Source organism: Scleropages formosus, chromosome 12 (genome assembly GCF_900964775.1).
Source record: "Scleropages formosus chromosome 12, fSclFor1.1, whole genome shotgun sequence".
Lineage (NCBI taxonomy): Eukaryota > Metazoa > Chordata > Actinopteri > Osteoglossiformes > Osteoglossidae > Scleropages > Scleropages formosus.
The window spans coordinates 23,668,881-23,683,830 of record NC_041817.1 but is presented as its reverse complement, the minus strand read 5'-3'; the positions used below and the strand labels follow the sequence as shown (position 1 = coordinate 23,683,830).

Sequence of the window (14,950 nt, the reverse complement as noted above, 5' to 3'; positions counted from 1 at the left end):
CAGCTGGACTTTTCTGCTGGTTAGAATCCGAATTACACTTCTGGAAAAGGAAGCGGGCGTGTAAATTCTGTTGTGTTACTTTGCTGATGCTCCTATAACATCTTACATTTACACTTGTACCTTGTGCTAGAAATGTTCAAAAATAAGAACATTTCCCAGCTTATTTTTAATCACACTTTCTTCACTTGTTTTTCCTAAAATTTCTCTGTCGTGGTGGGAAAAAAAAACCTGCATTTCTCCCTTGTGCTGTTAAGAGGGCAGCAAAACACACTAAGAATAGAATTGTAACCTAAATGGCCTGTTGGGGTGGATGGGGGGGGCAGCCTCCCAGGGCTGTACCAGGTTTAATTTCAGCCAGTATATATTTTATTTATGATTGCGACAGCTGAGATTTTTCCGGAAAAACCCCAGCCAAATAAGAGAGGTACATATTATTATTTTTGTGTTATGCTTCTTTGAGAGGAAACTGAAAATGAGCAGTTATTTATAAACACTTTTACGTGATGCGTCAGTCTCCTCCTCCTGCCCACTTTTGTGGAATTTTACCATGAGACACACGGTCCCCATTTAAGGTGAAACACTTCTTATTACATTCTCACCATGCAATCTTCCACTACGCTACAACTCACTCTCCTTTGTTTCGTTCCAATGAGCCGAGGAGGAACGTGCCTCTATCTCGTGTGTATAAAGTAAAATGCTAGGAGCTTGTGGGGATTATGTTTTTTTTTTTTTTTTTTTTTTAATTTTTTAGTCATTTCAAAGTAGACTAAACTTTATTATTGCTTCATGCTTATAAAAAATAATAAACGGACATCCAACCCACATAAATACTGCATCATAGTTCAGTTCAAGGTTTATTGTCATAAGCACAAGTACCGTGTACCACGGTGTACCGCACTGAGGCCCTGCATTATGAGAGCAATTGATGGAAACATATAAAAATAAAACAATAAGTAAATAAAAGTCTCACAGCAGATGTTTCATTCATTGGAGCTTTATCTGATGTTTTTAACGGAATGTAAGATGATAAATTGAGGGACTAAGTTCTATTATTAATTGTTATGTAGGGGAAGGATTTTAGAACAGTTGTAAGTTACAGAATACCAGTCCCATTTGTGTTTATAAGATGAAGTACAGGTGTATTTTTATATATGCACAGAACTGAGAAGTGTTCTGTAGTAATTCATGCATCACTCATGAATGCTGTACCGCGTCATACTCCGGTATTTGGATTACAGGATTACAAGGCGCAACCTTAACCTGCACACTACATGCTACCCGCAGCCCTGCATTAAGGCAAAATTCACCCATTTCTTTTATTCTGTGCGAGTCCAGCCGGGTGGCTCACATCACAACTCACGCACACACACACCGGCTGAAGCCGCGTCTCACAAGCAGGGTCGCGGTGAGCCAGAGCCCAACCCGGCAACGCAGGGCATAAGGCTGGAGGGGGAGGGGACACACCCAGGATGGGACGCCAGTCCATTCCAAGGCACAAGGCGCAAGCAGGACTCGAACCCCAGACCCACCAGAGAGCAGGCACAGGCCAAACCCACTGCGTCACCACGCCCTCCTCCACATCACAACTGGCGCAGGAAAACAATGTGCTCACGTTGGGAGAAAGGAAAACGGCGTGTGTCGACAGTGTGTTTTTCGCAGGTGAGTTTCGGTCCCTCGCCACAGGTGCTGCAGCGGCTCCGACGGGCTCGGCTGCACAGGAAACGCCGAGAAGCTACTTATCCTTCCGGAAATCTGCTGCAGCCATCCAGCAGTGGATGAGCGGGATGAGTTTTGATTTATGTTTTTATTATAGGAACAGGAAACGCGACCGATAACGTGGCAAGGGAACGAGGCCAACGGTATCGACAGGGGGACTGGTATGTTTGGGCTCATGCTCGGTACCCTGTTTCCACGTAAGCAATTTGATAAGGTCGGCGTGGCCACACACTGACTGATGAGCAGATACCCTTCCTTTGTGAATTTTTAAAAAAAAAAAGTCCCCGGAGATCCTACTGCAATCCTCACGAAGAGCTGCCTTTTTACCAAAAGAACGGAGCTACGAAGAGTGGAAGTCTGCAGAAATACGATTCGCTTAGATTTAGATTCCGTTCGAATATTAAATAGGGGCAGATCATACAATACTGTCACATTGCATGCTCCTTGTGCATATTTGCGGGTGCGCTCCTTTACCGTGCGGAAAAGGACGTTAGGTTCACCGCGCTGTCTTTAAAGGGCCCCTCATTAATCACACACTGCAAACCCCGACCTTGGAGCGCAGCGTCCCAGATGGCGAGATCCGCCGGCCGCCTTAGCGACGGGCCGAGGTAACCAGCGCCCGGGCGCCGTGGCGAAGAGCAGCGCGGGATTTATGGCCTTCCCCAGATCTCTACCTTGTATAGTCCTCTCAGCATCTGTTCTGCCACTGCTGCGGTCAGTCTCAATCTCCTGGGTCAACGAGTCTGGGAAAATTGAAGGATAATGACGATTAAACATCAACAATAAGTCAGGTAAGAAAAAACACCATGACGACTTACAATGAGCGGGAGGGACGCCGCCCGACGATGTATGAAAATCGGGGTCTAGCCTTGCGTCCAAGCAATAATTATTTTTGCATTTGTAAAGAGTCAACAACCTAAATAAGGAATAATACAGTCCATACAGCATAAACGCTCAAATAATCCGACTTGCAAAATTTTACTAAAGTTATGTAACTATTAGTAAATTAATTGTAACAATACAATTGACTTGAAAAACTCAATGTAAATGTGTCCTGAAAATACCATATAATGGAATTAAAGCCGCTGCGTCAGCATGCAGTCAAAAGGCTTTATGCAAAATTATAAACGGTCATGAGGAAGGTTTACTCTCCTATAAACTCTTGAAAGAGCAGACCATTTGAGCGACCCACACAATAGCTGCGCAGGGACGATTATCGCCGTGAGGCGAAAGACAAAAAGGTCTTCGCTCCGTCATCAGCGAGACATACAAATTAATTTTCGAAATGCGCAGATTCACTGGATTACATAATTCATCACCGAGGGTCCGGAGACTGTGCGCTGATTGGCTGGATGACTTACTCCTGAGGGTATGGAGACACAAAGTCAAGGGTTCAGAGATTCTTTCTGCTGATTGGTTGAATTACTTGCCTCGCTGCAGACGCTATGAGTGTTGACTGGCCAGACAACCTAAATCTCCATTAAGGGCCTGGAGACTCTTTGAATTATTTTCTTTGCCACAGAGACTCTGTGTTGATCAGACAGATTATCTGTTTTATCAACGAGGGCCCAGAAATACTGTGCGCTGATTGCTCGCCACGAAGACTGTGTCGATTGGCTAGATTACGCCACCAGCAAACAAAATTCTGGAGACTCTGTGTGTTGATTGGTGGAATTTCACAGTGTGCCACAGAGACTCTGTGCTGATTGGCTAGATTACGCCACCAGCAAACAAAATTCTGGAGACTCTGTGTGTTGATTGGTGGAATTTCACAGTGTGCCACAGAGACTCTGTGCTGATTGGCTAGATTATGCCACCAGCCAACAAAATTCCGGAGACACTTTGTGTTGATTGGTTGAATTTCACAGCGTGCCACAGAGACTCTGTGCTGATTGGCTAGGTTACGCCAGCAGCCGACAAAAGTCTGGAGATTCTCTGTGCCGATTGGTTGAATTCCACGGTTCGCCGCAGAAACTCTGCGTCGATTGGTCGATTACGCCACCCACCACTGATGGACCGGAGACTCTCTGCGGACGACGTCTGCTTCAGCGTTTGCTCGGCCTGCTCCCTCCGCTTGGACTCGTACTCCAGCGCTTCCTGGAGTTTCCTCTTGGCCTTCTTCTCCTTCTTTAACCGCTTCTGGATTATAGCTGCGGAGGGGGGAGTTACCAAAAAAAAAAACACTGAGCTAAAATCACGTCAACACCGGACCTACGACAGAGAGCGCAAACTCGCTAATTGAATACATTTAATAACATAATATCAATAAAACGCCATGAAACAAAAACTTCAGACTTCTGGACTATCGCATTAAACTCCTAATTGTTTTTCCACAACTTTAACTCGCTCATCTGGTGCTTTTCCATAACTTTTAACATACAAGCATTACAGATGCAACCCTCAAAGTCACAGGCTTAGTAAATAGCATGGAAATTAAAACGTAAAACTGAACATAATTTAAATAAACAATCAGCGCACCCTTTTCATGCACTTAGATAACAGAATGCCGGGCTCCCAAATCTTGCTCTCCCAGGCTGCTTTTTAATCTGGACAAATATCCACTCGGATCTGTACAGGGTTCCCTGCTGACCCACGTGCGCTGAGGTTGGACGATTTATTGCCCTTTTTTTAATAAGGCCAATGGAACCGGCGATAACCCAGCTTAACCCAGGTTAGCGCTCCAGCGCAAAAATGGGTTCCACTTCGTATAAACGAGGTCTTCGAACGCAACCCTGAATGTTAAGCAGAAAATTACTAGAGGCATTTACGCAAAATGCACCCATTTATAGAGACAGTTTTGAGAAATTGGGCTTATTAAATTCCATTTGATTAATTATACACAGCTGATGCATAGAATATGGGACCATTAAGTTAAATTTTTTGCGACTCTTGTTTACAAAGTTAATAAATCATTCGCGCTGATATCTTAATATGTACTTATAATTATAACTCTGATTTGGAGTTACTATTCCTTCAAAGGCTAAATTCATAACTGCGAGCTACGGTGTATGATATTAGAGCCGGCAGTTTTACATTTCTAATTAAAATAGTTTAATCTATAATAAGTACATTTATTATATAACAGATGATCATGTTGAATTACCGAGTTTCTTTATGGCAGTGTTTTCATACACTATTAATTCCTGTTTCTGTCAGACACACTGGTGCTCTACAGCCGTAATGCCTGAATTTCTCATCTTTTCCTCCATCCATCGCTTCCTGACCTTTACCAGTTCGGTGTTTCCGTCTCGATTTACCGGTTTGGTTTTTTTCTCCCCCTTTTTTTTGCCGCACTGATTGTCTGGGGAAGGATAAGGCCATTGGCAGAAGGGCAGAGGGCACAATGGGCGGAGCCTGCGGAATAGGGTCCGCGGGGGGTGGGGCACCTCGGTTTTTCTGCTCCATGGCCAGCTGCTTCTCGAGCGTCTCCCGCAGCTCTCTCTCGCGGAAGAGCTCCATCTTGAGCTCCGTCTTCTCCAGCTGAACCTGCTTCTCCTGCGCCCGGGCGTTGTCGATGGCCACCTTCAGCAGGCCCTGCGGGGGACATTCGTAAAGCAGCTCTTCCAAAGATGCGAGAGACACCCTCCAGCAAACAAAGGGCCGAGCAAAGTTTAGTGGAGGTGCCACTGCTCCCAGCTGAATTCTCTAAGCCCAGTGGAACTATTACCACACCTGTACTGCAGAGCTTGCACTGGTCAAAGGAAAATTAAACCGGTAAATGTTAAAAATGCACCGTAATCCGTTCATCCACGATCAAAAACTGCTTCTTCAATGCAGGGTCACGGTGCTCCGGAGCCTATCCCAAAAGTATAGGGTGTGAAGCAGGGCACACCGTGGACAGGACATCACATACACATCATTCTCTCTCTCTCTCTCTCTCACACACACACACACACACACACACAGGGTAAATTAGAGCCACCAGTTCACCTGAAACACATGTCTTTGGACTGTGGGAGGAAACCAGAGCACCCGGAGGAAACTCGACAAACACGGGGAGAACGTGCAAACGCGACACAAACTGAGCCAGATCCGAGGGCCCGGGAATGACGCGGCACCAGTGCTACCCACTGCTTCACTGTGCTGCCCATCATATATGAAGTGTTACTCAATATGATTAAAAAAAAAAAAAAAAAATTGATGAGAAAACTGGATATGTGAGGTTATAGAATTTGGAAGTTCCATCTACAGAGATGCGGCGCCTGTGAAGCGACGGCACTTGAATAGACACAAACTGTAATTCACACTTAAATTTCAATATTCCGCTATAAACTGTATTAATCACGTACGGTCACACTGAATGAAAACGCTAAACCATCAACCGACGGCAAATTATAAATAATACAGACAGAAATGTGTTTTGAACTAATAAATGAGCGCTGATTTAAATCAGTCTTTAAGTGGCCTTCATTGGAGCTCATTTGAAAGAAATATTTATATGCTTTCAGACGTGCTGCGCTGTGACCATATCCAAACAATTACTCCTAACACACACGCAATCAGAGCAAATGAAATGGGCTATATCTTATTAATTGTTCATTGTTCTTGACCCCATTTTAAATAAAGTTGCCTTATCTCAATTTTCTGCTTGGTTTGCTTTTGTTGACTTGCGCTGGAGTGGTCCGTCAGAAGTGCACCCGGAGCTCGCTGTAAAAGATGACTTACTCGGGTGTTTGGAAGGGGGAGTTTGCACAGTGCTGGCCCCTGTAAGATACACACACACACACACACACACACACACACACACACACACACACACGCACACACACCTTGCTGATGTTCACATCATAAGCAAATGTGTCATGAGAAGCCTTGTATTAATGTAGGGGGTCGTGGCGGCACAGCGGGGAGCACTAGTGCCTCCCTGCTCCTGTGGATTTGGATGCGGGTCTGAATCCGACTGCGCGTGTAGTTTGCATGCCCTCCTGTGTTCGTGTGCGTTTCCTCCAGCTGTTCTGGTTTCCTCTCACAGTCCCAAGACAAGCAGTTCAGGTGAACTGGTGATGGCAAACCGCCCTGAGTGTGTGCGCGAATGTCAGTGAGTGTGTGTGTGTCTCATCCAGGGCGTACTCTGCCTCACACCCTATGTGTCCAGGATAGGGTCTGGAGCACTCTGACCCCACACTGGAGAAGAGGCAATTGATGATGGATGGATACTTTTTTATTTTCAAATTAGATGATGATGATGATGATGATGATAATAATACAATAATACACAGGGAAAGATGTTCAACCCCTCGTGCCAAAATTATTAACACACAGCATTAATAATTCTAATCAGAGTTCCTTCAAAGACTAAAGTCATAACACAAAACTTCAGCATGTATTATCAGGACAGACAGTTTTACATTCTGAATTAAAACAGTTTATAATAAGTACATTAAACATAAATGATCATCAAACTGAGTTACGTTAGAGTTTCTAAAGGACGCTGTTTTCATACACTGTTTTTTCCTGCGAAATACCACGGTGCTGTGTGGGACAGGGACCTGCTGCTCATGAGCTGTGTGCTGCGTGACGAGAGGTTCACCGAATCACACCTGCTGCTTGCTTCACGTCGGTTAACGCTCCTCAGAAGAACAGAAAAAAAAAACAGCTCCCATCCACCGCGGTTCTGCGGAAACTGTTCAACGTCGTCGGCCGATGCCGTAATAAAAAAGCACGTGGGCTCTTATAAAGTGTGCGTGTCCACGGGCGACACCTGTTCTCCGTTTGGCCGAGCTCCGCAAACACACCTTTTGGAGAAGGCGGGGCAGCGTACCTGTATGTTTGTCAGTAGTGTTTCTATCGATGACAGCCCGTCGGGGAAGAGGAACGGCGACGGGAACCCCGGGGGGAGGGTCTGGCCGCCAAGGGAGAGCCTCTCGTAGCCGTCCCGCGCCGTCGGGGTGCACACGGGGGTCTCGTCTAGGGAGACGAGAAGAACAAAAAGAGTTCGGACAGCCGAGTCAATCGCCTGAGAAACTCAAAACTTCCGAAACTCATTCCTTTCTCACCGTGGCCACAAGGGGTGTAGCGGTTAACGCACCGGACCTAAAACTGCAGGGTAAAGCCGCTATTTATGCAAACGAAGGGAATTTCAATCATCTTCCGATAACGTGTCTCCCAAACGGTTATACACTGTTAGAACAAACGTCCGAATTAGTCACTCGAAATTATTCTCCCATGGAGCATTTAAAGAAAACATTTCTGGTTTTTCAGGTCACCTTCCCATTCATTCATCGGTCTTGAACCAGTCAATCACACACAGATTTGACAAAATATGACTGAATAACACGATAACTGCCATACTCTCACGGAAGCTTTACTTAAAGCCACATGTGGCAATAGAAGGTGGTGTTTATGCACTCGGTGTGTATTATTACACTCGGTTTGTCCGTGTACAATCGGCCGGAAATGATTGATAGCTCATCTCTGCCGTCCCTAAATAAACCTGATTACTGATGCGACGTGTGGCTCTCAGCGCCTGCTGCCTGAGAGCATCCAATTACGTCTAAACAATCAGCCCATTTGCCAGAAGAAGAAGAAAAAAAAAAGAAAAAAAAACGCCACTCGTATACATTCGTATATTTATGAATGTTTTTGGTACCCAGGGTAGACGGATGCTGAGGATTCCGGGAGATCGGATTCAAGCCCACCGTTACAAGCGTCACTCCCGCTCTCGGTCAGTCGGGCGGAGCCGGGGCAGGCAGTTGACGGCGAGTGTCTTCGGCTAAGGCCACGCGGCCCGTGTGCCAATACTGCCACCACCCCCGCCCCCACTCTCCGGGACCCCCGGCTGAGCCCCTCACGAGCCCCGGAGACGAGCCTGGGTTTATTTTTAGCGCTGGTGCGGACGTCTCTCAGCGGGGACATGCTGATAAACCGTTCAGGGATCACCTTCCTCTGTCACATTGTAGTGCAGAGCCTTTCCAGGGAGTACGAAACAGCTCATGCAGCAAGCAGAGATACACGTTAAAATAACTGTGCATTATGTACAGTAATAAATACACCAATAGATTGCGTAATATTACCACGGCGCAGCTCCTCTTTACTCAAACCCGATTTGAAGCGAATCCGTTTTGAAAGCCCCACTCAGTCTCTGATTGTCTTAACACACACTAACACACACCCTTGTCAACAGGTCTGCATTCCTTTGAGCCAAATTAGTGCAGCAGGGGGCGCAGCGGTCAAGGTCTCATCTTCCAACCAATGGTCTCAGGTTCAAATCCCTGCTCCTCCAGCAGCAACCTTGGTCAAGGTACTTACCCACAACTGATATGGTACCTAGCTGTACAAACAGGTAAATCAGTGTAAGAAATTTAACATTCTAAGTCGCTTTGGAGAAAAGTGTGAAATAAATGTAAATTTTAGGAGCTGTTCACGTGGAAATACAGATAATCTCAATGGGTTCATGAGCTTTTTTTCCATATATGTATGTATGTATGTATGTATGTATATTTACATTTACATTAATTTATTTAGCTGATGCTTTTCTTCAAAGCGACTTAGAATGTTAAGGTTACAATTATCAGAAGCGTAGATATATATATATATATGTAAGTAAGTAGTATATATGTAAACAGCGGCACACTGGCACAGCGAGTAGCGCTGCTGTCTCACAGTGCCTGGGTGGTGCAAAAGGACATGGGTTCGATTTCCGCTCAGTCTGTGTGGAGTTCGCATGTTCTCCCTGTGTCTGTGTGGGTTTCCTCTGGGTGCTCTGGTTTCCTCCCACAGTCCAAAGACATGCTGTTCAGGTTCCCCCATAGTGTGTGTGTGTGTGTGTGTGTGTGTTCCACTGATGTATGGATGAGGGACCCAGTGTAAGTAGTGTATCTAGCAGTGTAAATCACCTTGGTGAATAAGGTGTGTGGGCTGGTAACGCTACATAGTATCCATTGTAAGTTGCTTTGGAGAAAAGCGTCTGCTAAGTGAATAAATGTAAATAAAACATATATAATTACATATATAATTTGTTTGAAAACTTAAGATGAACCGAGTACAGAAGCACTACCTGCTGTTGGCCTAGGTGACCCTAAGTGAAACACTCAATTAAATTGACCCTTTTAAGGCCACCTCTTCCAGTCCATCATTGATATTATGATATATTTTCCAGCCTAGCAGAGCTCAGATCTGCCGGCGTTAATAATAGCCTGGGGGGGGGGGGTCCGGCTCTGGTAATCTCCCATTATACTTGGTGCAAGGCCCAGGACTTTAATAACCACCCCCCCCCCCCCGTCTGCAGAGGCCACATCCCATTATGCCTCTTCCAGGGCTCGGTGAAGGGTTAACCAAAATCATAAAGAATACAAATTGCACATTGGCCGTTTAACAGATGTCACCGCAGTTCAGGATTTAGAATTCCAAACTGCCGAGGCTCGGCCCCAGAGGCCCGCGCTCCTTTGTGCACCAATTGGCGCTTGTCAAATTTGTGATGACATCATACGCCATCCATCACTCGGGCCGCGGCAGCCATCTGCCACGCGGGCTATCATAACTCTGCACACACTTACGGGAAAAGCCGCGCGCGGTGACATTATCTTAAAGCTGTCATAGCGGGCTGCCACTTAGGCTCTAAATAAACAGCAATTCTGAAGGCCATTTTGTCAGGTACAAATTGATAAACCCACAGGCAGAAGGGGGAAAAATGTAAAAAGACACTATATATACAGTCCCGGGCCACAGACAGTAGGAATTTGACAAATTCTCCCAATTCCATTACACAGGATGGCCTTGGGCGGAGATTACGGCAAAGTTATTATCATAAACAGCGCTCTGTGCCTTAGACATGTGTTATTTAATTAAATATCGGGTTTTAAAAAAAATTTTTTTAAAAATTCCCTCCAAAAGTCCCCCAGCTCCGCTCGCACCCGTTGCTACACGAGATCCGCGCGCTCGGCTCATGCGCTATTTATGCCTGTTTACACGGTAGCCTAAATTATACACAAATAAAAGACAAGTCAGTGTTCCCACCTCCCCCATCAATTTCCACTAATGGCTGCGGAGTCTTGGTAACAGCTGGTCTTACATTAATTAGTTTAAAGTATTTATTTCATCCATCTCCAGAGCAGACTGAGGAAAAACATTAGAGATTATGCTCAGCATCTGCACGCGCCCGGGAAACGGGATCCCGCCGACCGCCACTGAGAGCCATGCGATGCGGTGCTGCGATCCTGCGAGAGCGCCGGCGCCGCTCGCCGTTTGCGCATCTCGTCGACTCGAGATGATTAATTAAGACGAGGAAGGCGCCGCGCTCCATTTTTGCTCCGGTAAACGGCGCCTCTCAGACCCTGCCACGTTACTAGAGGGAAAAAAGCTGCTCGCGTCCAACTTGCGAGACGCTGGGCCTGGATTCCAGCGTATGCGTTTTGAAAAATTTGTACCGTATTAAAAATAATCCTGCCGAACGCTAACCCGTTGAAATGCATAGGCCTGGGTGATGCAAGAGGACGTGGGTTCGAACATGCCTCAGTCACTCTGTGTGGAGTTCGCATGTTCTCCCCGTGTCTGTGTGGGTTTCCGCTGGGCGCTCTGGTTTCCACCCACACTCCAAAGACATGTTGTTCAGGTTCCCTCATAGTGTGTAAGAGAGAGAGTGTGTATAGATGAGTGACCCAGTGTAAGTAGTGTATCTAGCAGTGTAAGTCACCTTGGTGAATGAGGTGTGTGGTCTGATAACACTACATGGAGTTCATTGGAAGTCGCTTTGGAGAAAAGCATCTGCTAAGTGAATAAATGTAAATGTATGCTTCATTAAACTGGGTAACATATAAAAGCAATACATTAATCTCCAACGTGTGTTTCTGCGTAGGGAAAACAACAGTGACTGTGCTCAAGTGGACACATGAGAATATAGGATTGTTTGGAAAAATGAGTTGAATGAATGACGAGTGGAACTATCGGCCAGCCAGCAGGTGGCGTAGTGGTGAGAGCTTCCGACGTTGGAGTCAGAGGTTGCCGCTTCGAATCACACCTCCTGCTGTAGGACCCTCGATCGATGTACTTACCCTGACTTGATGCAGCAAAAATTACCCGGCTGCGTAAACGGGAAAAAATTTGTTGGTAGCTTAATGCCTTAAGCTGCGTGGGAGAAAAGTGTCAAATGTGAATTTAATGACAATAAATGTAAAGTTAAAAAGAAGAGGTTGAGTAGCAACCAGATGGATGGATGCAATCACAGCCACAATGGACTCAATACTAAGGACGCAAGTGGAGGGCAGAACTTTTCGAAACCGGTCGATACGCAGCAGGTGGCATGGTGGTTAGCGCAGTTTCCTGGCACCTCAGCGACCCTGGTTCGAATCCCACCTTCTGCTGTAGTACCCTTGATCGAGGCACTTACCCTCAAATGATACATTAAAAACCTGTGTATAAACGGGTAAATAACTATAAGTAGCTGAGTGTACAAACCTACTATTATAACTCTGAATAAATAAAATAAAGAAATAAAAACACAGGTTATAATCAAGAGCTGACAGTGACTTGATGGCGCTAAAAATAATTAAAAAAAAAAAAAAAAACCAATGAAGAAACTATTACACGGACGATGGGTGTAGAGATTTCAGGCATAAAATGGTATAAAGTACAATTCAGATGGATGCTAAAGTCCAGCAGTGTGTTGGGTCTGGTTCCGCCCTCACTGCAAAGTGTTTTGAGAGGCAAGTTGAGCTGTAAATATAACAACAGTCCCTTCAAGAGTTTAAAAAATCTCAGCCTCTCATAATAAACAGCCTCATTTACCATGGAGTGTCACTTCCTGTGTTTCTTCTACTGGTCATAACAGCACAGAGAGATACGGGTCAGTAGACAGCTGCTTATTATTATTATTATAATCATCATCATCGTCGTCATTATTCATTTAGCCGACACCTTCCTCTATACTGAGTTACAGCGCTACGCTACTTACCCTGATTTACCCGTTTGTACAGCTGGGTAATTTCCATTGTATCAGTTCAAGGTATGTACCTTAATCGAGGGCACTAGAGCAGGAGTCGGGATTCGAACCCAGCCCCGTTGAGTGACGGGTGACGTCTATAAGCGCCACGCCACCTGCTGACCCGCTGAAAAGAAGCGAAAACTTCTTGAAAGAGCGACTAGAGAGGAACGCCGCCGGTTCCTCAGCGTTCGGCCCCCTTCCTTTATCTTGACATTAATCACGAATCATCGGTTTAATACCGCGCTGCTGTGGACTCAGCAGGAACTTACTTTATAGAAGACGTCGGATCACAGATATTTGATGATTAAAAACGCTCCGCGTCAAGGCCGATCCGTCACGCGCGCCGCCGTAACCGTCGCTCTCCCCCACCGAGGACCGAACCGCTGACGCAAAATATATCACTCGTATGTGAAGAGCCAACGGCAATTAAAGTGAAAAAGGGAGGTCTGACAAAATGTTGCGCCGAGTAAAACAAAAACCCGATGAACTAAATACATTTGAAACAAATAAAATAAATAAATAAAATGCAGGACCCTCAAAATTTGGCTGCGTCGCTCATCGCGGCTTTTCGATACAATTAGCATTTTTAACGATATTTAATTCACAGGGAAACCTGTCGCCCGTTGGCCCACGCCGGCCATTCCGCGGCCCCTCGCTGCCGGCGCCCACCCACGGGCCACAATCGTTGACTTCAGCTTAAGCACAGCGACAGAAGCTGGGATGGCGCACCCCCGGCTCCGGCCGGGCCCTCCCTCGTACCCGCTAACGCCGCCCGGGCCGAGACCCTACCCCCACCCGTGCCGCGCTGACGAACGCTCCCGAAATCCTCTCGGGTCACCGGTGCCAGATAACAGGGCCGGCGAATAAAAATAGGTCGCCGTAAATTCGACGCGTTTGGAACGAAACGCCATCATTTAAAATAACGCCCCTCCCCCACCGCCGCTGCCGCTCTTGACAGTGCAGTCGAAGTGATAAATCACTTTCCCAGTTGATTCTCTCCGCCTTTATAATGCGTCGTGTTGCTAAAACAAGGGCCCGGGAATTGATTCGACAAACTATAGATAGAAAAACAGAAACACACACGCGCGCGCACATCGCCGGCAGCAATCTGGGCGTTTTTCCAGCGAACTTATTATTAGATGTGTACCGCCCGGGGCTCGCGGCCCTCGCGGCCCTCGGACCCCGAGCGGAGAATGAGCGCAGGAGGACTCGCGCCCAGAAAAGGCGCGGAAAGGAACGGAACCCGCACGCGCCGCTTTGACGGACTGACGCGCCGTCGCGTTAACGGGCTCTTAACGGGTTAACGGCGGCCAGGCTGGGAAAGTTGGGCGACGTGGGCAGTTTTTCGGAGGGCGAAAACAAAGGAGAAATTAAGGGAAGAGGAAATAGGCCGTTCCACCAATAAATAACTCTAATTGACCTTGGCCACCCGGAATTTGCCATATGCTTCCAGACGCCGTGTTTGAACCCCCGTCCCACAGGAGATTTCAGCCGAGAACCGAGAGCCGCGGTCCTTCGGCGCGCAGCCGGGGCCCCTGGATGGAGAGGTGGCGGTGGTGGCGGGGGGGTGCCGCTCTGATATATTGACAGGTGAGGTCTGTGTCCTTGCGAACGCGTGTTTCTCACAGCAGGAGGATGGAGCGTCGAAACCTGGAGGGTGTCACTCGGCGCGCCGCGACACGGGCCGACCTCTCGCCGGCGCACAATTACAATTCATGTGACCTGCCACCGGCGGCGCGGAGGACCGCTCGCTCCCGACGCACCGGTTGTGACCTTTCCCGCACGGTAATGGAAGAGCGCATCACATAGCACATATTTATTCATAATGATGATGGGGAGGGGGACAGCGGGGGGGGGGGGTGCGCACAGTGTCTGAATGAAGGCCTAATCATCCCTGTGTCACATTATTCAGAGCGCCATCCTCTTATTGGTGGTAAGATGAGTTCAAAATAATGACTCTGTTTCCTAAGAGATGTCTTGAGATTTACTTATAAAGGAATTAAAAGGGTTTAAAAATGTTATATTTACGTTTATTTAACAGATTCGTTTCTCCAAAGCACCTTCCACTGAACTCTACGTAGTGTTATCAACCCACACACCTTCTTCACCGTGGTGACTTACACTGCTAGATACACTATGTACACTGGGTCACTCATCCATACATCAGTGGAACACACACACACACACACACACACACACTCTCTCTCTCTGTCACTCACACACTATGGGTGAACCTGAACAGCATCTCTTTGGAGTGAGGGAGGAAACCAGAGCACCCGAAGGAAACCCACGCAGGATCGAACCCATGTCCTCTTG

The 14,950-nt window shown here is 46.8% G+C and overlaps 1 protein-coding gene across 2 annotated transcripts in view; it reads right to left on the bottom strand.

Moving 5' to 3' along the window:
• The window catches only part of LOC108928414 (dachshund homolog 1-like), a 138,185-nt gene that overhangs the window by 5,809 nt on the left and 117,426 nt on the right, over positions 1-14,950 (bottom strand). Inside the window, exons 7-10 of one of the 2 annotated variants that reach the window (XM_029256851.1) lie at positions 7,478-7,623; positions 5,103-5,250; positions 3,723-3,866; positions 2,391-2,459 (exon numbers count right to left, since the gene is read on the bottom strand). In XM_029256851.1, coding sequence (XP_029112684.1) covers positions 2,391-2,459; positions 3,723-3,866; positions 5,103-5,250; positions 7,478-7,623 — 507 coding nt within the window. Of the gene's footprint in view, positions 1-2,007; positions 2,460-3,722; positions 3,867-5,102; positions 5,251-7,477; positions 7,624-14,950 lie in introns of those variants that run through there. The other variant, XM_029256850.1, reaches the window with a different exon arrangement.